The sequence below is a fragment of the Magnolia sinica genome, chromosome 16 (assembly GCF_029962835.1).
Source record: "Magnolia sinica isolate HGM2019 chromosome 16, MsV1, whole genome shotgun sequence".
NCBI classification, from domain to species: domain Eukaryota; kingdom Viridiplantae; phylum Streptophyta; class Magnoliopsida; order Magnoliales; family Magnoliaceae; genus Magnolia; species Magnolia sinica.
Genome location: NC_080588.1, coordinates 17,804,953 through 17,831,882, shown reverse-complemented (window position 1 = coordinate 17,831,882; position 26,930 = coordinate 17,804,953). Strand labels below are relative to the sequence as shown.

Genomic DNA, 26,930 nt, shown 5'->3' with positions numbered 1-26,930 from the left:
TGTCACACTCCTAATTGCTAAAATATTAACATATTTATTTAAACGAGCTTTGCTAAGCTCACACACACCTTACATGACCAAGAATTCCATGCATGTAGGAAATCTGATATGTGCAGTAGCTGTGTGGAGGACCTGGCCCAAAAATGAGGCTGGTCAACTTATCAGGTGGGGCATGTATAAAAGATTAATGGTTTGAAAGGATTTTGGCAACAGTCTACATTCAACACATTTGTGACCTGCCTAATGAGTGGTCAGGCCCAAAATTTAGGCCTGTTCATCTACAGCCCATCTGAAAGAGCAGAGGCTCATGTGGGTTTTGTGAAACTTTTATATGTGGTTGTTATTCCTTTCTTTCCCCTTTTAACTTGCTTTCCCATTTCCAGTTATTGCATGCAAACACAACTTGATGCTGTTCCAGACATGTGGTTCTGCGAAGAATGCCGATCACGCGGCGATGCAGTTCCTTCAATACCCAAAATGAAGGATCATAGTGCTCTGACTCACAGTGACACTTCACGCATTGCAGTAGCTGCTGGATCTCATTTTGATTTGAAGCTTCATGGTCCTCTAAAAAAGCAAAATGTCGTTGAAACTAATAGTAGGAAAACTAATACCCAAGTGAAAAGCAGCTTTCCAGAGAAGATTCAAGTTAATAGAAGCCTTCCAGTGAAGTTCCAAGTTAATAGAAGCTTTCCGGGGAAGTTAGATGAAGATTCCATGGCCCACAATGGTGAAATGGGAAAGACAGAATATGCACCTGTAGCAATTTCAACTCCTGGTAAGGCTGTCCCCCGCCCAATCTCGAAAGCTTGTTCTTTCAAGGTTGGTGAAGCATCCAAAGTGAAGTTTATTCCTGCCAACGAAGCCATATTGCTGACATCAGGAGCCAAAGCAAAACTGGGAAGTTTGGGTTCTTTGCTTCCACGAGCTTCTCCAATACATACTGTGCTGTCTCCTGTCGTGAAGGGGACTCCTGCTTCAAAAGGTTGTTTGCAGAAGGGAAGTTCGAACTTGAGTTCTGGACATTCTCAGCCTGCTGTGCTTCCTGACAAATGGCTTAAGAATGGTATCCTGCAGCAACCATCCGTTAAACCCTCAAAACCATTACATGTTGAGAAATCACCATCACGAACTGAGTATAACCCTTCAATCTCTGAAAGGTCAATAAGCGTAAAGCGAGAAGATGGATTATACATATCATGCCCTGCAGATGCTCAAAAACATGTCTCACCACTGATTTTGCCTATGTTTTCGGAAGGCAGGCTTCCAAATCATCCTTTGCCAGATGTCCTTTGGAAGTAAGCCATCTATCCTGCTCCATGAGGACATTAGAAGACAAATTTCTGATATTGATTGAAGTGCCTTTTCGTTCTCATCTTTCACAAATATTGATTCTTTGTTTCTAGTGCCTTTTCTCCCTATTTTACACTGTTGCTTGATATGCATAGTGAGTCCCATATTCAAGCAGTGTTTGTAGTATCAGTATCGTTGCATGTGTCGTTGGTTGGGGATACGGAAAACAAGTATCGATATCGCCGATACATAAAAATGTATTGCTGGGTGAGGGAAACATTGGGGAAACATGGGGGAAATGGTGGAATTTCTCAATGAAACTTCAAAAGATGCTATAATATACATTGCATATTTAGGAATCAAATAATTGCAGAAAAGATGCATACACAATCTGTCTTCCTTTAATGAGGCCTAAAAGCATGTAACGTTGACTCGGAGAAACATGGGAAAGTTGGGTATACTTAAGGAGATGTTAATACACATATTTGCATGTTTAAGAATCAAATAATAGCAAAAAATATGCATATTTGCATATTTAGGAATCAAATAATACGTTTCCCTTTAATGGGGCTTAAAAACATGTATCATTGACTCAGGGAAACATGGGGAAAATGGTGGATCCATCCATGCATGCACATACATACATATAAATATACACATGCATGATCCATCTGTCCGACCATCCATTCATCCAACTGTCCATGCATGCATGCATGCATGCATAAAATGACACACACATATATACACATGCATGTATGTGCACACACGTACACATATATACATACATCCATCTATCCATGCATGCATACATACACACATATAAACATGCATTTCATCATACAACCATGCATCTATAAAAAAAATTAATGGAAAATTTTTTAATAAACAGATTTTTGGCGATATCGATACGTTGGCGATATTATCGAAATATCGATGATACATTGGTGATACAAGCGACACCTGGAATTTACTGTCTAAAACATTGGCGATACATTGGTGATACTTAGTGATATGTCGGTGATATATTGTTGATGCGTAGAATGTCTGATACTACCAGTGTTATTGGTATTTTCAAGCTGGCGATACCAATAATATCGGTGACATGATTGATAATATCATAGATACTCGGAACAATATATTCAAGCTGAGATAATATATTACCATTGATTTAAATCACCACCATCATCTAATCCCTATCCCAACTAATTGGGGTCGACTACATGAATCCTATTACCCTATCCATTCTATCGATGACCATATCCTTAATTAAACCATTGGTTATCTAGTCCTTTCTTAATACCTCCCCCCACGTCCTTTTGGGCTTTTCCCTTGCTCTTTTATAACCTTAATTTGAATCAATTTACTCCTAACTTGCGTAGTTCTTGGTCTCCGTTGTAAATGACCATTACCATTAATTTCAATGAAGATTAAAAATATGGAGGGAAAAATGAAAGGAGTTGATCATGATTAAGTAAAAGAGACCTCATTGCTGGGAAAAATGGCATTGGTGTGGGGTTGTTAGGGGAGGTTATTGGAAACGTTGAGGTGGAAGAAGAGTGGATTCTGGTTGGTTAGAAAGGGACATGCGAGTTAGGGAGGAGGTGAAGGAGGTCATTATCCCTAGGATACGTGGATTTGCGATGTGGCGAATCGAGCATTTTCAAACAAGGGGTCGAGGAGACGAGGGAAGTGGAAGAGCTAGGATGAGATAAGTCCAACATTTGGGGGAGACTACTACCGAGGAGCAAGATAAGGAGGGGGGACAAATCCTTCTAGGATATGGTTGATCGGAACAACCCCAAGTGTAGGGCTGTGATGTAGTAATAACTCGATGAGACTGAGGTCATACTCACAGGGACTTATGATTATGCGATTTGTAGAACACTTTAGAATTAGAACCAGAACTAAACTAACTCCTAGAATTTGAGTTAAGGAGTAATCGTGAAAGAAATTATTAGAGATAAAACACTAGAGCGCCAAGGATCCACTTATTCCCATATCTTAATGTTAATTCACTTGATTTGATTGGGTTACTCAATTGGAATCGAAGTCCTATCCTATCCAGCTGGATAATAGAGCGGTTAAATCATCTTGCATATGTCAAATCAGAATTGAACTTCAATAGAATTGGTTCCCACATCATGCACCAAAGTATTGATCACATGGAATTCAAAGCATCTATCATGCCCGTAGTCTACGATAGATTAATGGATTTTACAGATCAATCCCTTCCAAAATAGATAAGAAATTATTCTCAGCCTTCCTAAGCATCTAATGTGCCCGGAGTCAACAATGAATCAAAGTAAACTAGAAATAAATCTTTATTCAAACCAAATATCAATGAATTGTTCAACAATCAAATCAAATACTTGAATCAAAGTAAACTAAAACATCAAGAATAACTACAAGCTTCACCTCTTTGCTTTAGCTAAGAGATTAGCCAATCAAAGACATGATTGAACTAAATCTCTAAAAAAAAAAAAAAAAAAAACATAAAAACCAAATAGAATCGAAGGATTAGAGAAGGACTTCATGGAGGCTCCACAACTCCCTGCTCTATCTGATGCAGGACAATTAATCGCTTGCTCTAAAAGCTCAAACCGATAGAGCATGACTAATTAATACCTTTATCTCATAACCCAGGCCCCACATCCCATGGGTTAGGACCTCGACCGAACCCTCTCGTGGGCCCCACATCACGTAGGTACCGCCTCACGCGAGCCACCCGTCTCACGCGGGTAGGGCCCGCCTCACACGAGTCGCCCACCCCAATGTGCCCCTGCATCCCACAGGCCACCCCGCTCGAGCACAGTGTGAAAATGCCCCTACATTAACACCCCCGGTGAGGAGTCTCGAACACGAGAACTCTCGCTTTGATACCAATTTGATGTAGGACAATTAACCACTTGCTCTAAAAGCTCGAACTGATAGAGCATGACGAATTAATCCCTCTTATCTCATAGCCTAGGCTCCATATCCCATGGGTTAGGATCTTGGCCAAACCCCCCTCGTGGGCCCACATTACATGGGTACCGCCTCACATGAGTCACCTACCTCACACGGGTCGCCCACCTTGAGTGTGCTCCTACATCCCACAGGCCACCCCACTCGAGCCCCGGTGTGAAAATGTCCCTGCATTACTATCCCTTCTACCCTAACTCGTATCTAAGAAAGCCTAAAACATCCATTTAAATAGGAAAAATCCGCACTGACTTAGAACCGACTTCAATTTACGCACTTTTGTTATGCTTCGGCTGCAGCCGACTATGAGCTTCAGTTGCACCGAAAATAGCATTCGATCGTACCAAATTAGTGCTCGATTGCACCCGAATTTTCTCGATTTGCATCTGAAGTTTGTCTTCCTTAGGTCGCACCGAACTTGGCTTCGATCGAACCGAATGTCGAGTCAAATTATGCTTGAAAATCATAGTTTGTTGCTGGATTGTTCCTTGTACTTTCAGTTGGACCGAACCAACCTTAGGTGGGACTGAACAATCTGTTAATTCTCTTGACGAACTATGTGATTTCACTAGTCTTTTTCTTTCCTTTGCACTTGGTTTTCTTGGATCTTTGGCACTTGAATTCTTCATTAATCATCTCCAAATCTCCAAGTCTTCTTTTGATCATTCTTTGAGCATTAAATCTTCTTTTTAATCGTCTTTTTCACTTTAGCTCTCCAAATCACCTCACATAGGAAAACATACGTAATTGGATCGATTAAGCGTATCTATGCTTATAAATAGGGGTGTACATCGAGTCGAACCGAGTCGAGCTAGCCTCAACTCGACTTGGCTTGGCCACTAGCTAACCTCAGCTCGAACTCGGCTCGGCTTGGCTCGGTTTGGTTAGCAGCTCGGGCCAGTCCGACCCGAGTTCGAGCCGAGTTCGCCATTGCAGCATTTTCACAAACACCTGGACTGCACCTTCAAATCTCACTGTATTTGAGACAACAACAATGGTTTTACAGGTATTTTATCAAACACCTTCTAAGCAACATAAAAATCAAGGAAAAAGGGTGTTGGTTTCATATACATTCCTTCCTTGCCACCAGCCACACTTCTTTGAGTCATTTCATCAAACACTTGGTGCGCAACATCAATATCAAAGTAACCGAGTCACCAAACTAGTTCGATCCGAGTTCGATTCGAACTGGGGCCAGCTCGAACTCATTTTCGAGCTTAAAAAATCAGCTCGACTTGGCTCGAACTCAGCTTTGAATCGAGTTGAATCGAGCTTTTTCGAGTCAAGTCGAGCGAGCTAACCGAGCTAGCTCGGTTCATGTACACTTTTACTTATAAAGCCAATGCATAATAAGAGGGAAATACAATATTTCACACTCAATGCACCCTCGCAACCAACATTTTGCTAGTCCTAAGCAAAACATGTGAACAACTAATCTTCAATATCCAAATTTCAAACCTTTCTCCAAAAAAAAAAACAAAAACCTATCATTCTGTGTTATCTTATACATGAGTAAAATTCGAACATACAAGAATGAAATATTGTTAGTCTAGAACCTAATATCACTAGCAAACCATTAAACTAAGTTCTCCTTCATCAAATAATTAACAAAATACATCCAAATATCAACTTCCTGGTGTGCTTAGTGAATTCCAACTTATAATCATACGAGTTAAACTTTTCTCCATAATGTTAACCATGATAATTACCTCAAAGTGGACAGATCAACACAAGTTACTAATTCCAATCCCATCTCCTTCTTACTTATATTTTTCAGCTTTTTGATTTTTCATTGACGACTTGCACAATATCTTTTCTTTCTTTCTTTTTCTTTTCATTGTTTTCTCATTTAGGCACATGCAATAGGTAGCCATTTTTTATTCCAACTGTTTTTTAGCTGGTACTTTTTCTTCTTTTTATACCAAGGTTGATAAGGATCTCTAGACTTAGTTCCTAACACTCGTAAGTAATCATCTAATTAAACATTAAAAGTTCAAGCGAACTTTAAAAGAATAAGAGTTAGACATGAAATGTGAACTAGGCTTAGTTGGTGTTTAAATTTTCTATCAATCAATTTATTAGAAAGAACTTTGTTAAAAAAAAATAAAATAAAAATTCTAATAATCAACTAGACTCTAGACTTTCAAAATTTACTTTGTATCTTATTATCACACTCAAATATATTCAAATACACATAATATTGATATTCAAAAAGAGTTTTGAAATCTAAAAATTGAAAAAATTTCAATAGTTTTTGCTCAAAAACTAAAAAAAATACTGATTAGTTCCATCTAATCTCACCCCTGACCTAAAATCTACATTGTCCACAATGTAAAAGATATACAATCCATTATAACATGAGACAACGAAAATAAAAGAGGAATGAGTAAGAGAGTACCTGAGGAAGATCGATGGGATGGGATAAATTCTTCACCGTCTAAAGGGATTAGTACTAAACAAATTACTAATTATCATTTTCTTAAAAGCTACTCTACATATATAAAGTTATAATGGCCATCGCATACACACAATATGTAGTGGCATAATGGCCAAGAATCATTTTTTTAACCTTTGGGACCTTTTTCTAATTTTTAATTTAATTATTATTATTATTTTCTGCTTCCATATTCTCATGCTCTCTCTCTCTCTCTCTCTCTAAACTCTCTTAAATTCTTGATCTCTCTCTTGTAATCTTATTCCCATTCTCTCATTGTCCTTTCTCAAATTCTTTTTCATAGTTGAAATTTGAACAAGTGTCAAGTTTCAAGACTCCCAACTCTTGAGTCTTGACTATAATGAAATAAGTAAAAAAAAATGTAATGAAATATAACTATAATTAAAAAAAAAAAACATGAAATATATATATATGTATCCATTTTTTTAAATTTTTCAAAAAAAAAAAAGAAGAAAAAAAAAAAACACACAGGGGGCTGAGTGGTCGCTTATGCGATTATGCGATGGCATAAGTGATCAGCCCCCCTCCTGATGGCACAGAATCGCTTATGTGATTTCACAACATTAGTGCCAATTGATATTTGGGATGAAAAAGTGGGAAAATGGCTGCTCAAATGCAAAGTGGATGGTATAAACACAGTTTTAGGTTCCTAAAGAATATTTTCCGATATCGCACAAGAGTAAGATGCCTCATTTTGTCAACTCTAAACATGTGTAGGACTTGCATACTTCGTGACCGACCTTTTTGCTTTTCTACTTTCCCCCTTGAGGATCTAACAGGGATATAAATCATCCGAGCTTTCATCTATCACCGTAGTCTTTCAAGCAGTGTTTTAAATAGCGGTAGCGTGTTGCGTAGCGTTCAACCCTCTATAGCGTGTAGCGTAGATAGCGTAGCGTGTAGCTTAAGCTACACGATGCTTATATTTTTTAATTTAAAAATAGAAAAAAATATGATAACTAGTAAAAAATATAAAAATACCTAACAGTTGATTCATTTTTTCAAGTATCATGTTCAAACAAATTATTAATTATCATTTATCAAAAGCTAATCTACATATATAAAGTTATAAAACAAATCAAATAATTATCGCATCAACAACTTTTTAAGAAAACCACTTTAATTAATAATGTCTAATTGAAACCATGAGTCACGACTCACAAGTAACTTTCAAAAAAAAAAAAGTCACAACTCACAAGTATGAAAAGAAATAAAAATCCCATAGGTTAAGAGTATTAAGTACGATATAGATGTCATCTATAGGAAGAGGGTTTTTTTTTTTAAAAACCCTCTTTCTTTTATTTTTAGTTTTAAAGGTTTTTTAGTGTGTGAGCTTCACACCAACTTTTACAAAGGATCACCACTGTTTTAAGTGTAAGTAAACATAAAAAGGTTTGGTTTTAACTTTACTTTTAAAGGTTTTTTTATGTTGTGAATTTTACACAATTTTTAGAAAACAAAACTTGAAAAAAAATGAAAAAATAGATTGTAGTGTACACTACAAATGCTACACGCTACGTAGCTGTAGCGTACGCTACAGGGGATTTACCCTATTTAGCTATGCTACGTAGCATAGCGTAGCGCTACAGGGGATTTACGCTATTTAGCTACGCTACGTAGCGTATGCTACGAACGCTATTTGAAATACTGCTTTCAAGTTAGGATGTACCTAGGGGCCCCATACTTTAAGACACCCTTGAAGTTCTGGGTTCCAAATTATGTGTTGAAATCATGGTAAGATTGAAAACTACAAAAAACAACCCTACCCAAAAACCTTAGACAGTCCAAGGTTATTTTGGTCATTTTAACATTTAAAAGTAGTATTTTTTATCATTTAACCTCTAGCTCTAAGTGATTCCCATTTTACATCAAGGGAGTTGGAAGGGGATTCGTTTTGAGATGGTTGTGATCCTCTTCACCAACATATTTGATACTCTCTTTTTTCTTTGCTTTCAGATATTTTCCTCAATCGTACGTTAGGGTATCCACTATTCCTTTAGTTGTTATTCCACCTATCGAACCAAGAAGTTGCTCTTGCTGGTTGTCATAGTTTTCAAAATCCTATGATTTATGATTTAAAATTTACGATTTAAGTCGAATCTTAGGTAAAACGATTCAAATCCCTTTTCAAATAAATCCCATGCTTCCATGATTTGTATCCTATGATTTACTATTCAAATTATACTTGTTGTGTTCTTTTTCAGATTTTATTTGGCTTCCATTTTATGTTTTTAAATTGGAGTCTTTAAGAATCTTTTAAAACGAGTCAATTGTTTTATTTATTCTTTACAATTAGATTAAATGATGGATCTTCTTTTCAACCTTAAATTGTAGAGATTCTATTTATGATTTCTTATCATGTAAATGGTTGAGACAAATTGATTGTGACTTATTTGGAATGTTTTCTTCTTCTTTTCACCCCTTCACTTTTAAAACATGTTAAAGTCCCTGCCCTATTAAGAATCCTCATTTTTGTTTGGGGATTTTGATATCGAGAGGGAGGGAGAAATGAGTTGGGATGTTGTGAAGGAATCAATAACATTTGATAATATCTAGCTCCCTGTTTTTGCTTCCAGATTTTTTGCTTTTATGCGCACTAGAGTTCCCACTAGTCCTTGCTCGTTATCCCTTATATTGAATGAAGAGGGAGGGCGGGGGTTTGTACCAAAATCTGGTAGATCAGATCAACAACATAGATTATGCCACGTGGCGTGTACGGCATGTCCAGCTTGCCCTCCAAGTATCTAAAAAGCAGATAAAATCTTTGGATGCCACGTCAGCCAGACAATCTTCGGATAAGGATGAATAACCGTTACGGATGCATTAGCGCTGAAGCACGTTCGACTGAGGCAAGCCACGATTGAGAGAAGGGTAATCACTCTTTCCCAGCTGGTTACACGCGGAAGCGCCACGTGGGTCATCCATTATCTTCACCCTTCAGCAGGAGAAGCGATAAATAGTAGGAGCAAACATGAAGACAGGACCAAGAATCAAATCCTCAATCCAAGCACAAACCCCTTGCCAACACAATGCTGATTATTATCTAGAATCTTAGCTTAGTTCATCCACCGCTCGTCAGCCATGGACCATTAGGTTAGGAGTAGCATCAATCTGTCCCTGCGACCACACTGAACCGACTCATAGTTTTAATCCAATAGCTGTAATTCCTTTCCATCTGTGCCTGCGCCCCGAATCTGAAGGAAGATTGTTAGCTCTAGGACCCGTTCGCCTACTCTCATAGATTGGGCTGACATTAGCTGTGGTATCTTTGGTATTGTCATCGCTCCACTCACCAGCACGCTACTACTGTTACTCTCAGCCAGGGTCGATGATCCCGCCTTGGTGGTAAGAGATTATAACTCATCACATTTGGAATCCACATCCATCTCCATTTACCTCTGCCCGTTCAATCATATTACTACACCTTCTGAAGTCATTGATTGACAAGGCAAAAAGAGCTCATTGGAGGGAGAGCCCCAGCCTTCGCAAATCGCTTGGTATGAAACGAGTGCAAGATTGTTGGTTGAATAGACGGTGGTCGATCGACCCAGTGCCGCTCTATCTCTTCGCCAGGGTTCAACGATGATCATGATTTGGACCGGACCCACATCGGTCTTGGCACGCCATCACACAGTGAGACAAGCACACTCGTGGCCAGAAACCACACCAACACCGTTTGTGGCACCCCCGATGGAACAAGTGATGCGGGACTGATGCATGAACCAATTAACTTGTGAGATCAAGTAGCCAACTTAAGATATTTAACATAAAAAAAAACAAATATCACTATAATCATCACAAATATTATGAAAATTAAAAGAGCATCATGCATAATCCTAGCCTAAGCTACCAACATCGTAACACAAGATCATTAAATAAAAAGAAACTAGGATCTAATGGATGTAGGGACATCCAATTAGCATAGGATATAGTATATTTCAAATTAGGAAACCTAATATAACCTAAGGTAAAAATTAGTGTTTGAGTAATTTGGGAAAGTAGGAAAATTAGGAATTGTAGGTTTATGGTTAGGGTTTCGGGGATGGAAGAAAAGGGTTTTGATATAATGATGGCGGAAAACCAAAAGGGGCAGGTGGGATTCACACATGTGGCGTGGGATGATAGGTTTAGATTGGTTAGGGTTTGGATTGAGGATCTGGGATGGGGAAAATGAAGAACCTGAAGAACATACTGGGATGGGGAATAAAAGAGAAGATGTTGTGGGGATAGATGGAGACTTCACACCTCCGTTGATGAAGATTAGCCTCGCACCAATCTTCCTTCCAAATCGCATGGAAGTACCTTCAAATCTCATGAAGATGGAAGAAGAAAGCACGAGCTTCTCTCTCTCTCTCTCTCTCTCTCTCTCTCTCTCTCTCTCTCTCCCTCTTCTTTTCTTTTTTTTTAAATTTCAAAATCCAATAGGAGAGGTCACACGCACTCCTCTTTTTATAGATCCAAGAAGTTTCAAAAATTACAATAATCCCCGTCTTGTGAATTTTAATAAAAATAACCCTATTCTAAATAAAATCAACTAAAACACTCATAATATGTCCAAATATAAAATAATCAAAAACTAAATCCTAAAATATGATAAAGTTTAAAACTGATGTGGACGATCAACGATCAATGACCCGATCGTTGCGTCCCTCCAATCAGACGGTCTGGATTACTCCATAAAGTAGCCCTATGTGTATCTTCTCAGTGTGGGGTCTTCCAAATGCTCGCACATGCACATGGGGTCTTTAGCACGATCACGGGTACTCGCCTAACCACAGGGAAATCGGTGTGGCCCGCCTTCTCCTCTGATACGTACGTAAGGGTGTATGTGACGTGATGTCCTCATCAACAGGTGTGCAAATGTTGATTGAATATTACAACAACACGAGTAGTAGATCTACTTGAGGCAGTGGGAACATTGGAGAACAACACTTCAATCAGTCACTTGACGCATCTCAGATGCCAGCCAATCTAAAGGTCCCGAATCTTCTACTTCCGATCATCCTGGAAGTAGGATCATCGTCCCAGAATAACTTCGCAGATGTTAATGGAGTTCTGGGAAGTGTCAACATTGGCCTAAGGGAACTAATTGAACATGGAAGAATGGAAGCCGAGTATTCTAGGGCTTAGGCCGAGTTTTATGGGGCTCAAACTGAGCCTATTAATAGGTTGATGTCGTTCCTTCAAGATAGGCTGCCCAATTTCCACCAGTATAGTGCAGAAATACTCCAATTCAGCAATGTTCCTCCAAAGCCGTCGATTTTTTCTCCACGAAATGGCTGGCCAGAACCAGGTTTGGTGGGACGAAATATGCCACCATCTGTAGGCATTAGAAGGACCGGACAAAGTGGTCATCCCAATGGCCTAAATGCAAATGATTACGCCAAATAATAAAATATTGGGGGACATGTTCTACCTACCCAGGGTCTACAACCTTAAGTGGTTAATCAAGTACTTCAGGATCCAAAAGGAGCCGCTTTGTTACCTACTGGCAGGGATGAATTGATTAACTTGATTAACGAGGTAACCGACCAATGTCATGGTCATCATACCAATCGGCTTATGTATCGTAGGCCATACCCTGACTGGGTTGATAGGTACACTGAGGTACCGAGAGGTACCAAAATTTCAGATTTTTCGTTAATCTCTAGAGACACGGGCCAATCTACAGTAGAACACTTTGCCGTTTTACTGTGTAATGCAGTGAATTCTTAGCAAAATGAGTATGTAAAGCTAAAGTGGTTCGCGAGTTCATTAACAGACACTGCATTTACATGGTACATTAATTTTCTAGCGAACTCAGTGCAATCCTAGCAAGATATAGAGGAAATGTTTCATGCTCAATCTTATTGAACCGAACCCGAATTCTCTTTGGCCGACTTGTCACTCCTAAGGCAATTACCAGGCGAGTTGGCCGAACAGTATATTGTTCGATTCAAAAGAGCGAAGAATAAATGTCGGGTTTTCCTTCTGAAAACTCAATTTATTAAGTTGGCCGTAAAAGGTCTAGACCAAGGTGTTTCATATCTGTTACGATACGCCCTTAAAAGCTGATACGTATAGGTAACAACCATGATTGTTACACGATAGGGGGGTGAAACAAGGCAATAGGTTTTTTTAGGACCGTATCGGCCGTTACAGGGCATAATGACTGTTACCCCTATAATTATTAAAACAAAACAACCAATTGTTTATTTCTATTTAAATTCATTTCTTTTTCACTTTTCTCATTCCGAAAACTCTCCTAGATCATTTTATAATAGATTTCGACCACTCTTACTATAGTTTTTATGATTAAAACCGTAAATTGAAGCGATTTGAGTAAATAGAAGCTCCGAGGGCATTTTTTTTTCAAAAAAATTGAAAATGTAGTATTTATGCCTTTTTTATGATTTCAAGTTCTAATGCTTTATTGTGATGTGTAAACATTAAAGGCATAATCAAGTTCACAAATTCACTAGACAACTCGATACAACACCTTCACCAAAGAGTGGATCATTACATTACCATAAACATATCCAAAACAAAAAATGAATACATATTTGGAATATTTACGTTATTCTGGATTTTCTAGATTTTTTTATTTTTTATTCTTTTTTCAAAATTTTTCAGGCAAAAGAAAATTTTCAACCGTTAAGGGGGTCATAACGGTCGTTACACCCCCATATCAACCGTTACGACCAATACGTGGTGACCGTTATAGCCATCGTTACCGATACGGAATGCCTTGGTCTCGACATCGAACTCTGAAAGAAGTTTGAAGCTATGGACTTTGAAGATCTGGTCAATCTGTCAGATAGAGCATCCAAATACAAATGGCTTCTACATGAAGAAAATCAACAAAGAAATTCCTCATCGGGAACTTACTACCATGATCCAAATTATGAGATAGTCTTGGCCGAAATAAACCTCAAAAAACGATTCATTTGTATAGCTTTAATGAGAGGATGAGTCATGTCCTCAAGGTCTTAATACAGAAAGGGGACTGCTTCATCAGGGTAGAAGGTTTTCCTTTGATATTACCAAGGTTGACGAGATATTTGATCTCTTATTGGCCACTAAACTCATTAAACTTCTGCAAAAGTAGAGGATTCCTTTGGCAAAAGAGTTGAAGAAAATAGAATACTGCAAATGGCATAGATCTTGATCTCATTAAACTAAAAACTATGTTTCTTTTAGGAAACAATTCAAGACAAAATCGATTCCGAAGTGCTTAAGTTTCCAGAAAGAGAGAGTGAAGCCATGCTAGTTGACACTAATCCATATCCCCTAATGATGGGAATCAACATGACAACTAATGATCTGCAAAACATGAATACCCCCAGGAAAAAGGTATAACTTGTACCAATAACAAGGCAACACGATCATCATCTGAAGTATATCGTCAAGCAATCAAACCTTGAAAAGAACACTAAGGGGCAGTGTTCTTTGTGGGTCAGTTGGCTGGTGAGGAGAGCCGATTGTGTGAGCGTTGTCATGAAGAAGTCCAACAACAATATTCGCCGAAAAGATATTATACAGCAAAGAAACGGATAAATTTACGCTGTTGTCGTATCGCGTAGATTCCTTAGTTCGATCGCCTAAAAAGGGAATGGCTCGGCCCGAAGGAAAGGAATACTGATAAGGTATATGACCAGAAACGACTAAGGATGGTCAAACCAACCAATACCACGGTCAATCGATGAACTAGAGCTGTGCATCCTAAATTTCCACAGTTCCCACTAAAATTGACAAGGACTCAGAAACGTCGTTGGCAACGGTAAAGCGTTGCAAAAAGGGCAGTGAAGATGCAAAATCCTGCCAAGATATCAGAAAGAACAACCATACATGGTTGATATGTTCCTGGTTATGTTAGAGCTTGGAGGATTAATTTCAATAGGAAACAGAAGGCCAAAACAATTGTTCTACCCGAAGAATCTGGCAAAATCAAGAAAAACAAGGCATTGGGAGAGGAATCAAGTGACTTAGATCCCTTGAAGTAAGGCTCACTGATCGAAGAAATGTTGTCAAATGCAAAATTGTTGGAGAACGATATTAATTTTCAACAAGCTACAAAAACAAAGGGTGACAAAAGACTTGGTGAACAGGAGACGACGACAATAACGTTCAGAACATTGCCACCTTTACGAGTAGAGTGCAATATGGTATTAATGCTTCCACCTAATTTTTTGGCTAAACCAGATCAACCGAATAATATGGAGGGTGATATCGAAGAAACAGGAGCAATGCTGGTCAAGAAAGAAGCAACTGAACAAAAACCGACCAAGCACAAAGATACATCCACAATCACCATAGAGCAGGGTGTTGATTTGGAGAAGGTAATCTTTGACCAACCATCTTATGCGATGTCACAACAATTGAAACCTTTGTTCATATCAACACATGAATGGATGCCCCATTCCTCGCATTATGGTTGACAACGGGACAATAGTTAACATTTTGCCGAGGAATATGTCGAAGGGATTAGGAAAAGACCACTCTGACATGATTGCTAGGGAAGTTACAATTACAAACTTTACCAGTGGCATCACTGATGTGGAAGGGATTCTGCCGATTGAATTAGCAATAGGAGGCAAGAAGGCACTCATAGCGTTTTTTGTAGTTTCGTCGGCTTCGAGCTTTAATGCCCTCTTGGGCCAAGATTGGATTCATGCAAACTACTGCATTCTGTCATCCTTACATCAGTTCTTGATATTTTGGAACAAATGAAAGGTGGAGATAGTTTTGACTGATGAGAAACCATTTTGTGCGATGTCAAATGCAACATAAGCCTATTTTTTATGAAGATGACGTTGTACCAATGACTTTTACAGGTCGAGATAACGCGATCCACCAACTAGAGTATTAGTATCCAAGAACCCGATGATCAAAGTAAAAGACATAAGCAGAGCCGCTGGCAAAGAATTAGTTGTGCTGAGAACACTCGTATTTCGGCTAGGGCGATCATACATTGTCAAAAAATTGCCATGAATTGCGCAACGCTGGAAGAAGAAGAGATGGCCAAACTCACGGCTTGGATTGCAAAGCTTACAAGGGCTCACAAGGAATGTGAATTAGATAATGACTGCCTAATTAACGTAGCCGAGTGCTTATTGGAACATGATGAAATTGCTGACAACAACATTTCCTTTGAAGAGTTGGAGGTTGCTCCAGCCAAGCTCAATGATTTGAAAGCCGATGTGCAAGATCCTCTGATTGAAATCAACTTTAGGAACTGACCAAAACCCCCAACCAACTTATGCTTGTCATTAGAGGAGCATGAGGTAATGATCGTGTTACTCCGCGAGTATAAAGATTGCTTTGCCTGGGATTATCATGAGATGCCGGGTTTAAGCCACAAGTTGTTAGAACATAGGCTACCTATAAAAGAAGGTTTTCAGCCTGTTAAGTAGCCCCCAAGAAGGATGACTTTGGAAGTTACGGCTAAGGTAAAAGAAGAAGTTGAACGACCACTAAGGGTTGGGTTCTTCTAGCCAATCAGGGATGTCGAGTGGATTTCGAACAGTCCTTGTAGTAAAAAAGAATGGCAAATTAAGAGTTTGCATCGATTTCAAATTTTTGAATCATGCGACCCCGAAAGATGAATATCCTATGTCGGTTGCAGATCAACTAATTGATCGAGCTGCAGGTCATAGAATAATATTATTCATGGATGGCCATTCTAATTACAACCAAATTTCAATTGCAGAGAATAATGTTGCTAAAACAGTTTTCAGACGTCCAGGAGCCATCAGAACGTATTGTTGGAAGGTCCGTTTGGTTTGAAAAATGCTGGTGCAACTTACCAGAGGGCCATGAATGCCATTTTCTATGACATGATCGGCCAGACACTGGAAGTATTCATCGATGATGTCGTGATCAAATTATTTGATTTTAGTGATCATCTCACTCATCTGCAGCAAGCCTTTGAGTGTATGAAAGTACACAAACTAAAAATGAACCCTTTAAAATCTGCATTTGGAGTCTCAGCAGAGAATTTTCTAGTTTTCTTAGTTCATCTGAGAAGAGGCATTGAAGTATACCGAAATAAAACCTAGGCTATTATTGAAGCCCAACCTCCAACGAACAAATAGGAATTACAATGATTTCTCGGATAGGTGAATTATTTATGCTTATTTATCTCAAATTTAGTGGGCAAGACTAACATTTTTTCTCCGCTGGTCAAGCTGAAAAGCAGGGCAAACCTTTGTTTGGGAAGAGTGTCATTAGCAAGCTTTTGACAAATTAAAAGAATACTTGACAAAGCCACCAATTTTGAGCCCACCATGAAAGGATAGATCCATTCGGCTATATATAGTGTCAACTGAAGAACCAATTGGAGCAATGTTGGCGCAGGAGAACGATGATCGAAAAGAGCAGGCCGTTTACTATTTAAGTAGACGGCTAACTAATGCCGACACTAGATATTCACCAATCGAAAAGTTTTGTTTATCTTTGTATTTTTTGCCTATTAAGTTACGGCATTACTTCATGTTTAATATTGTCCATGTAAAAGCCTCAACCGATCTTATCAAGTATATGTTAACTTAGCCCATACTGAGAGGCTGAATTGGTAAATGAATGTTGGCATTGTCTGAATTTAATTTCAACTACGTACCTCAAAAGGCCGTGAAAGGTCAGGTCATGGTCGATTTTTTGGCCGATCACCTAGCCAAATATATGAATTAGGACTCCCAAGAAATCGTCAGGTCATGCTGATTGGTGCGAGAGATGAAGAACTTGGTAAATGGAGAACCAATTAGGAAGACGTGTACACTATGCACAAGGTACTAAAAGGCGGGGCTTACATCTTGTAGGATTTACATGGGAATACTGCGAAGTTGGCAATCAATGGTCGATATTTAAAAAAGTCCGTTCCCTACATATGGGAATCCTACAAGTTCGGAGAACAGAAGGAATAGGAAGAAAGGATTCTGCCAAGAAGTCCAGCTAAATCACACAAATGCAAAGCTAGAACTTTTAATCCCGAAAGGGCAAAAAGGCCGAATACGACTTTATACACACACACACGCACACACACGCGCACACACACACACACACACACAAGTCAATATAAAAAAGGAGAAAAGTAAAATAAAATAAAATTAGTATATAGGCAAGGCCACAAGTGTCGCATTTATTGCCACATGATGATACATGCAAATTCCAAGATGAAAACTGTCACAGAGATACGGCAATATCTTCTCCGTTGGGCACGTAGTAGTGTACTGCAAAAAGAAAAAAAGGTAGAGACGCTGTTTGAAGATTTGACAACTGAGGCACACTACACGTGGACAACCATTAGTATCATATCACGTATCTCACCAACCTTTGTGGAATGACAAGAAACGTGAGGTGGCAGTGTTTGTACCAAAATCTAGTAGATCAGATCAACAACACAGATTATGCCACGTGGCATGTACGGCATGCCCAACATGTCCAACTTGCCCACCAAGTATCTAAAAAACATATAAAATCTTCGAATGCCACATCAGCCAGACAATCTCCGGATGAGTATGAATAACCGTTATGCATTAGCATTGAAGCATGTTCAACCGAGGCAAGCCACAATCGAGAGAAGGGTAACAACTCTTTCCCAGCTGGTTACACGCGGAAGTGCCACATGGGCCATCAATTATCTTCACTCTTCAGTAGGAGAAGCTATAAATAGCAAGAGGAAATATGAAGACGGGACCAAGAATCAAATCCTCAATCCAAGCACAAACCCCTTACCAACACAATGCTGATGATTATCTTAGCTAGAATCTTATCTTAGTTCATCCACTGCTTGTCAGTCATGGGCCATTAGGTTAGGAATAGCATCAGTCCGTCCCTGCGACCATGCCAGACCGACTCATAGTTTTAATCCAGTAACTGTAATTTCCTTCCATCTGTGCCTGTGTGCCGAACCTGAAGGAAGACTGTTAGCTCTAGGACCTGTCCACCTACGCTCATACGTTGGGCCGACATTAGCTATTGTAATCATTGGTATTGCCATCGCCCCACTCACCAACAAACTGCTGCTGCTGCTCTCAGCCAAGGTCAATGATCCTGCCTTAGTGGTAAGAGATTGTAACTGATCACGTTTGGAATCCGCATCCATCTCCATCTACCTCCGCCCTATCAATCATACAAGTGTTGCACCTTCACAAATCCTTGATTGACAAGGCAAAAGGAGCTCATTAGAGGGGGAGCCCTGGCCTCCGCAAATCGCCTGGTAAAAAACAAGCGCACGATTGTTGGCTGAATGGACGGTGGTCGATCGATCCAACGCTTCTCTATCTCTACGCTAGGGGTTAACGGTGATCATGGTTTGGATTGAACCCACACGGGTCCTAGCACACCCGTGCACAGTGAGACAAGCACACGCGTTGCCGGAAACCACGCCAACAAGGAGAAATGGTCCAGATATTAAATCTAGAAGTATCACAAATTTGGGTTCATTAGGGATCATTGTTTCTTTGCTTTCAGATGTTTTCTTTTATGCACACTAGAGTACCCACTAGACCTTGCCCATTATTCCTCCTATTGAATGAAGCATCTATGTTAGGTGGATCAGTACCTCGTAATAAGTGTTTTGGCCAAGATCAGGGACCTGACTTGACTGTGCGGTCTGGATTCATCCGCATATACAAATGGATGCTTTCAGATGTTTTCTTTTATGCACACTAGAGTACCCACTAGACCTTGCCCATTATTCCTCCTATTGAATGAAGCATCTATGTTAGGTGGATCAGTACCTCGTAATAAGTGTTTTGGCCAAGATCAGGGACCTGACTTGACTGTGCGGTCTGGATTCATCCGCATATACAAATGGATGGTCCATATGTTCATGTATGGTTATTTTGGTTATTTCCTCCCTATTTCTTGAGTTTAATTATTGATTTTTTTCCCCCTTTTTTTAAGTTTCGGATTAGGTGTCAATTAGAGATCTTTAGACTCATGATTTACCTTTATATATATATATATATATATATATAAAGCTTGGAGTCAATCTTCTAAAGATTTATAATATATTCTAGCCCTGAAATAACAAGGTCCAGATTCATTGTATCTTTTTGTAAAGGTCTTTAAATATACCTCTAGATCAACTTATGAACTGGCTATGATGAATATGATGAATTGATGAATGTTTTTGTTTTCTTTTCATACGATGGGAATTTTTAATGAATGTTTTTGTTTTCCTTTCATACAATGGGAATTGTTAGTGAATGTTTTTGTTTTCTTTCCATACGATGGGAATTGTTAATGAATGTTTTTGTTTTCTTTTCATACAATGGGAATTGTTAGTGAATGTTTTTATTTTCATTTCATACGATGGGAATTGTTAATCTTTTGGTGAGATGCCATTGGAGGTGCCGTGTGATCAGATTGGGAAAGTGATTCTACCTAGTCGCATTTTAATTTGACCGCATCTCAACTATTAATGTATCTAGTATGCATGGGAAACTGATAGAATGCACTCTTGGAATATTGGTTTGATGCACCAGATTTGATATAAAAACGAGTATATATAACAAACATTCAATTTGTGGAGGTTTCATGGCATAGCTAAAGTACTAATTCTTATTCCAGCTGCAGATAATTTTTAACAAGAGAACTAATCACCTACAGGCAATGGAATGCAACTTGTGGTGCCATGCCATCTTCCCTGCTAACTTGCCACTTGTGTAGAATATCCATACCATGAAAATGGTATACCCCACCATGAATGTTACCTTGCACAAAAATCAAGCCAGCGCTCATCGGATGGGCCCCGCCATTGAAACCAATGGACAACCAACGGTCTAACTCAACATACATGTGTGACTCACCTAGTTAGTGGATCAGCCTGATTTCCAACGGGTGTGATCTCATTGTGAGGCCTATCATTTTCTTGGTACAAATGTCCTGCACAAGTCTCATGTTAGCAGGATAGATGGTACAGCAACAGAAGTGGTACCGTTGCCTGTTGGTGATTGGTTCTCTTTTACATGGTGGCATAGATTGTTTATAAGTGTGTTTCTTATGTTGCAATGATAAGTGAAGCCTGTTGTTTGTATTGTGTATATGCTCTTGATGCTAAGTTGATTATGCTGAAGAAGAATTATTAGGCATGATGCTTCTGGGCGTGAATAGTGTCCTGATCTACCATATCTGTACAAGCGGGGTGATCCACTGTTGATATCCACTGTTGATATGCAAGTCTTCTAGACGAAGATCTTAACCATCCACCTTTGGCCTAATTTTTTTGGCGACTGTTGCCACTTTTGTGTGCATACCATCTATCTATGCCCCACTGATTTAGATGTTATTGTCATCTAATCATTGGGATTTTTGGGGCATACCCCCATCCATCGCATGTCCCATCAGATCAGTTGTCTGGGATGCCAAACCGTGGGCAAGCTTGTATGGTTGGGGTGCATCAGGGCGCTATTCATGTCCTGATGTATTAGGGCCAGTGTTCAAAGTATCAGTATTGCTACAAGTTTCGCTGGCTGGGGATATGGAAACAATATCGATATTGCGGATAATGTTGCTGATAATTGGAAATGCGGGGAAACATGGGGAAAACAGTAGAATTTTTCAATGAAACTTTAGGAGATGCTAAAATACACATATTTGCATATTTAAGAATAAAACAATTGCAAAAAGAATGCATACATAATAAGTTTCCATTTAATGGGGGCCTAAAAGCACATGCTATCCTATCTATTCATCAAACATTCCATCCAAACATCTATCGATATTCCAGAATATCAGCAGCACGATATTTCACCAAGAAATTGTCCACAACTGGAAAGGAAATGAAAGATTGTGGTCTTGATATCGTCCGTGTTGTGATCATGATAATATTGTGATATTATCGACATTGTTGTCGACAAATTGAACACTGCATGCAATCATGCGCCCATAAAATACATATATTTGCATATTTAAAAATAAAACAATTGCAAAAAGAATGCATACATAATAAATTTTCATTTAATGGGGGCCTAAAAGCACCTGCTGCCGTAAGAAATCAATCCAACCATCTTTTCCATCACATCTATTCATCCAACCTTCCATCCAAACATTTATCAATATTTCACAATATCAACAACACATGATATTTCGCCAAGAAATTGTCGATAACTAGAAAGGAAACAAAAAATTGTGGTCTCGATATCATCCGTGTTGCTATAATGATAATATCATGATATTATCGACATTGTCGTTGACAAATTGAACACTCCATACAACCATGCGCCCATAAAACATTTGAAATGATTTTTTTATAAAAAAAAATTTGGCGATATCGATACATTGGTGATATTATCGAAATTTCGCCGGTACATTGGTGATACAAGCAACACCTGGAATTTACACAATTGAAAATATTGGCGATATTGATGCATTGGCAATACAAGTGACACCTGGAATTTACACAGTCGAAAATATTGGCGATCTCAATACATTGGTGATACTTAGCAATACGTCGCTGATACATAGAATTTCTGATACTAGTGTTTTATCAATATCGCTACCGGTGTTATTGGTATCACCGAGCTGGAGATAGAGATAATATCGGGGATACTTTGAACAATGATCAGGGCCCAATAACTCCTCTAACACTGATGCTGGTTTTTATGACCTATATAGTTAATTCTGGTTTTGCTTTTTGTAGGGGAAGCTTTGAGATCTTTGATGCGGTTCATCACAGTGTTTTCTGTGATAGGATTCAGGCTTATCGTCCAACAATTGTATCACATAAGGTTTGTGACATTTCAAAAAGAATGCCTAAAATTTTACCATTTAGGTTACAACATCGTTGTGAAATATGGCCAAGGATCTTCCTTAAAGATTGTCCAGCTACTACTGACATTGCGCTCTATTTTTTCTCTGGGGAATTTAACAGGTCTGACTTTACCAATTGATTTGAATTCATTGTGAATTTTATTAATAGATAAAATGGTTGCTAATTTTGAAGTTATGGCCCTGTTTTAGTTTCAAAGCAAAGTACATTCGTCTTGTGGAGCTGATTGAGAAGCATGATTTAGCAATGAGAAGTTGCTTGGATGGTGTGGAGTTATTGATATTTACATCTAAGCAACTTCCCATGGATTCACAAAGTGAGTTCTTCAGTTGCCATGGTGCAATATTCCTGTTTCTCTTCTTTTATTGCTTAAAGTTATTTTGCTTGGGAAGTGCATCCATGAAACTTGATATTAATCAAAGATCGCACTCATTTGTGTGCAATTTTATGACATTACTTGTATTGGAGGACTTATTGACTTATCTAAGCAGATTAGAATCTGATCCCTTATGAAAGAAAAAATTCAAGTTCACCCATTCTTTTGAAATTTTCAGTGAATTTTTGAAGTTCTTGAAATTTTCAATTTACTTGATTGTTTATTCAATTGTTGCACATGAATGTTGACATGTTGTTCTTGGAAAAGCGTAGTCTTTTTGTTTGTTCCTCATGTTTCAGCACCACTTTAGCTGTGGCTAAGGCTGAGCATGACTTCTACAATTGAAAATCAAGCAGCATACAGACAGATAGGCTGCTACTACAAAGTATTTGGGTATCATACATCATCAGATGTCTTTAGATTCTTTACATACTAGGACTTATCATTTCTTGTTTCATGTATTATCATATTGCTGCACAAGCATGCCTTACTTGGCTCATTTTTGGTTCCCCTGCCCAACAGCTGCTATTCATTTTTGGTACAATTTACACATGTTTATTTACAAGTTATGAAGACTTCACTCTTCACAGCCATGATCCATGTGCCTCATCTTATTTGCCTATGTATATGTTGTTGGACCTAGGCCGGTGGGGCCCACTGGTGAGCAATCACTAGTGGGTTATGTCCCATGCTTTATCCGGCCTCTTCCTTTCAGTTAAATTTCAAATTCAAATATGAATTTGATTTTTGATGGAAGATAGGGATGTGATCGGATGATATGATCTTATCCAATCTCATCCAAACTCTCGATGAGACTCTCTCCCGTAAGATATCATAAATAATACCAAGAGTATACGGAGAGAGATATAGTGTGCATAGTAGTCTGTCCATTTTGGCTTGTCCTTGGGACGATCTAATCCATAGATCGCAATCCGGGGCCACTTATACCATAGGATCAGAGGTGTCAATAGATCCATTTGCTCCAGTAGTAGATAGGCGGGCCGTTGGAGTGTCAATCTTCTGCATTGTGAGGGTTCTAAAACTCGTGTAGACCGTCAGATCTTGAGGGCTCACCTTCCGCGCTTCCCTACAGTGGTATCAGAGCGATTAACGGCGGATCTCCGATTATTTTCATCTAAAAAGTTAAGTGACTCCTTTTTTATTGGATTCCTAATTATGGCTTTCGAATGATATATGCATGTGTTATATTTGGACTTAAGATGGGACTGTTGTACTCCCACGGCCTGTTCAATTAACCTGGCTTGCATTTTTTTTGTGACCATGGTTGTCAATATGTAGCCCATCATGTGGATGGGCCATATACAAAATTGAATAGATTTTGTGGATGACACCGTGGTATCATCCACATGGGTCATGTACAAAATTGAATAGAAATTGTTGAATTATGTTTATAATTAGCCGTTCATTTTGTACATGGCCCTATGATCAAATTGTCCCTTCAACGTCCATGTATATCATCAACCATATTTTATTCTTAACCGCTCACCAAACGTCCATCGTGATGTGCATTACTAGCTGCTGGTTACATATCTTATTACATCATGGGAAGCTGATCGGCTCGTGTACATCATACCAGTTATAGCTGTTGTACCCGTGGGAACCTGATCGGCTGATGTGCATAATACCAGCATTAGTTGTATTGAAATACAACACTACCAGCAATAGAGGCGGATGAAGTATGAACAAGAGTTGTTGTATTTAAATACCAACATTGCTGTGCTGTATTGCTATGCTGTATTATACAACACTAGCAATAGAAATGGATGAAGTATGAACAAGAGTTGTTGTATCAAAATACAACATTACCAGCAATAGAAGCGGATGGGCTGATGTTCATCATATATGTTACATTAAGGTCAGCCACTCATGTGGGTCTGATCACATGATATAAGTTGTATCCAAACCGTCCATCCTCTTGGCGAGCTCCGTTTTAGACTTAATCATTACAAACATTTGGCTAGACTATAATGTCTGCATGCATTGTACACGTGGCAAACATGCCGACTTAATCACCTACTAACATGGCCTTGGTCACTAGATGATCCTAACAATGAAGTTAATATTTGACCACTTAAACATATGGCCGGACCTTCGATGGTTAAGATTGGGAATTTCAATCCCATTAGTTGGATATTATGGATTGGCATGAATGTATCCACGTGTATAGTTATGAGTAGCTAATCAGAACTAAGGTTTGGTAGATTCACATTGTAGTCTTTTAATTCCAATGAAGGTCAACTTTAAATACTCTAACAGAGAATGAACATCCATACATAGGCATGTTGAAAGTGCACACGTGTCATTTATGTGGACCAATTCAAATCGAACATCCATTTGGAGACCTCGTGATCAGCAAGTCCTGTTTGCCTGATCACCAGGTATGTGTTATATCCAAACTTCCATCAATTGAAAGTATCCAAGTTATCAATCATGATATCGATGCATGTATGCACGTTGCATACGTGTACAGGATCTGGACCATTTATCTATGAAGCCTTATCTTAGATAGACCATACCCCAAAAGCTATAGTCATATAATTCTAGCCAAGTGAATGACACGTGGATGGATGGAGTTGGATTTCTGCCTTCCAACTAGTGGGCCTATCTTCATGGGCAAAATTGTCCGGTTTAAGTGTTTTTCAACCTTAGGCCATCCAAGCACTAACCAATGGGTAGACGTTTTGGATCCATCGCCTCACGCACGTCTGCAAGATAATGACTGCTCGTCTCATCTTACGGGGGCTCGGACATGTGACATGTTGACACAGACTGTGCTTCGTCACCACCAGGGGAAGTGGACACGGATTGCCTGGTTCATGTAGTGGGAAGCTGTGTGGGGCCCACAGATATGCGTGTGACAAATCCACTCCATCCATAGGTTTTGCAATTGGACAAAATTATGTTTCTCCTATAAACAAAAGCAAATATAAAACAAAAAACAGATGGATGAAGTAAATAAAATCTACTTTCAGAATAAGTGATATTGAGATCATTAGTGATTGAAACGATCATAAACCATGATGATCAATATTGATGAAAGGATCCATCATCAACAATGATCATTAATAGTGATGATCGGATCCATCTCTAATGGTCATATTCACTGGTGATGATATAACTCTCTTTATGGCTTTGCACTTCATTATTATTATTTTTTTTCCTAATGATAATGTTTATATACCTGTGATATTATTAAGCTTGATGTAATTAGATCTAAGCCCTCCTTATTTTTCATTGGAAAATATAGAAAAACTTAGTGCTTAGATACTCCCTATATATAAAGGTTGTCCATAACCTGAGTGGGAGTTTATTCTCCTCCACCAAATGATGCATGCAACTAAGTAATGGAAGGTTGCATGTTATACAAATTTATTCTTATAAAAGCATTAATTTTCATCTTAAAAAGAGAACTTGATTGATCTACACCGCCATTCGGATATGTGGACTTTCAAATCTTGTTAAGATGTGTTGACTACTTTTATACTTTGAAATTTTGAATAACACGTAGAAATGCTAGTGATTAGTGTCAATACCTTAGATCATAGCTAAGTAGTGATACTTATGCAATGTAGAGATGGCCACCAAAGCGTCAATCGCCGAACAGCTGAAATGATAACATTTCGACAGTAACAACTACGAAGACTGGTCCCGCGTGGTGTGATGCCTTCTTGACGAGGACGACATATCGCACACACTCGATGAAGTTCAAGAGGAACCCATATTGGCTGAAAACGGGAATTTACAAGAACATAGGGTTGCGATGACTCGCTACAATAAGTAGCGAAAACATAATCGTTCAGCTCGTAATGTCCTTCGTAGCACTATGCACAAAGAACTCATACCTACATATGAAGTGCACGAAACCGCTAAGGGAATCTGGGAAGCACTGACAAATGCCTATGCGCAGAAGTCAGATGCGAGAGTTTGGGCAATAGAATTAGAATTCCAGGAGTATAGGATGCTAGTCGGCTGCCCCATCAAAGATCATATCCATAAGATCGAGCAAAGCCCTTAGGAATGTTGGGTGTAAATTACTGAAAATCAAAAGATTATAGTCATGCACCGTTGCT

General features: G+C 38.8%; 1 protein-coding gene across 2 annotated transcripts in view; it reads left to right on the top strand.

Moving 5' to 3' along the window:
- LOC131228522 (uncharacterized) overlaps positions 1 to 26,930 on the top strand; it is a 77,504-nt gene that overhangs the window by 27,465 nt on the left and 23,109 nt on the right. For both annotated transcript variants that reach the window (XM_058224218.1, XM_058224219.1), the window contains 3 exons: positions 384 to 1,298; positions 22,335 to 22,565; positions 22,655 to 22,779. In XM_058224218.1, coding sequence (XP_058080201.1) covers positions 384 to 1,298; positions 22,335 to 22,565; positions 22,655 to 22,779 — 1,271 coding nt within the window. The remainder of the gene's footprint in view (positions 1 to 383; positions 1,299 to 22,334; positions 22,566 to 22,654; positions 22,780 to 26,930) is intronic.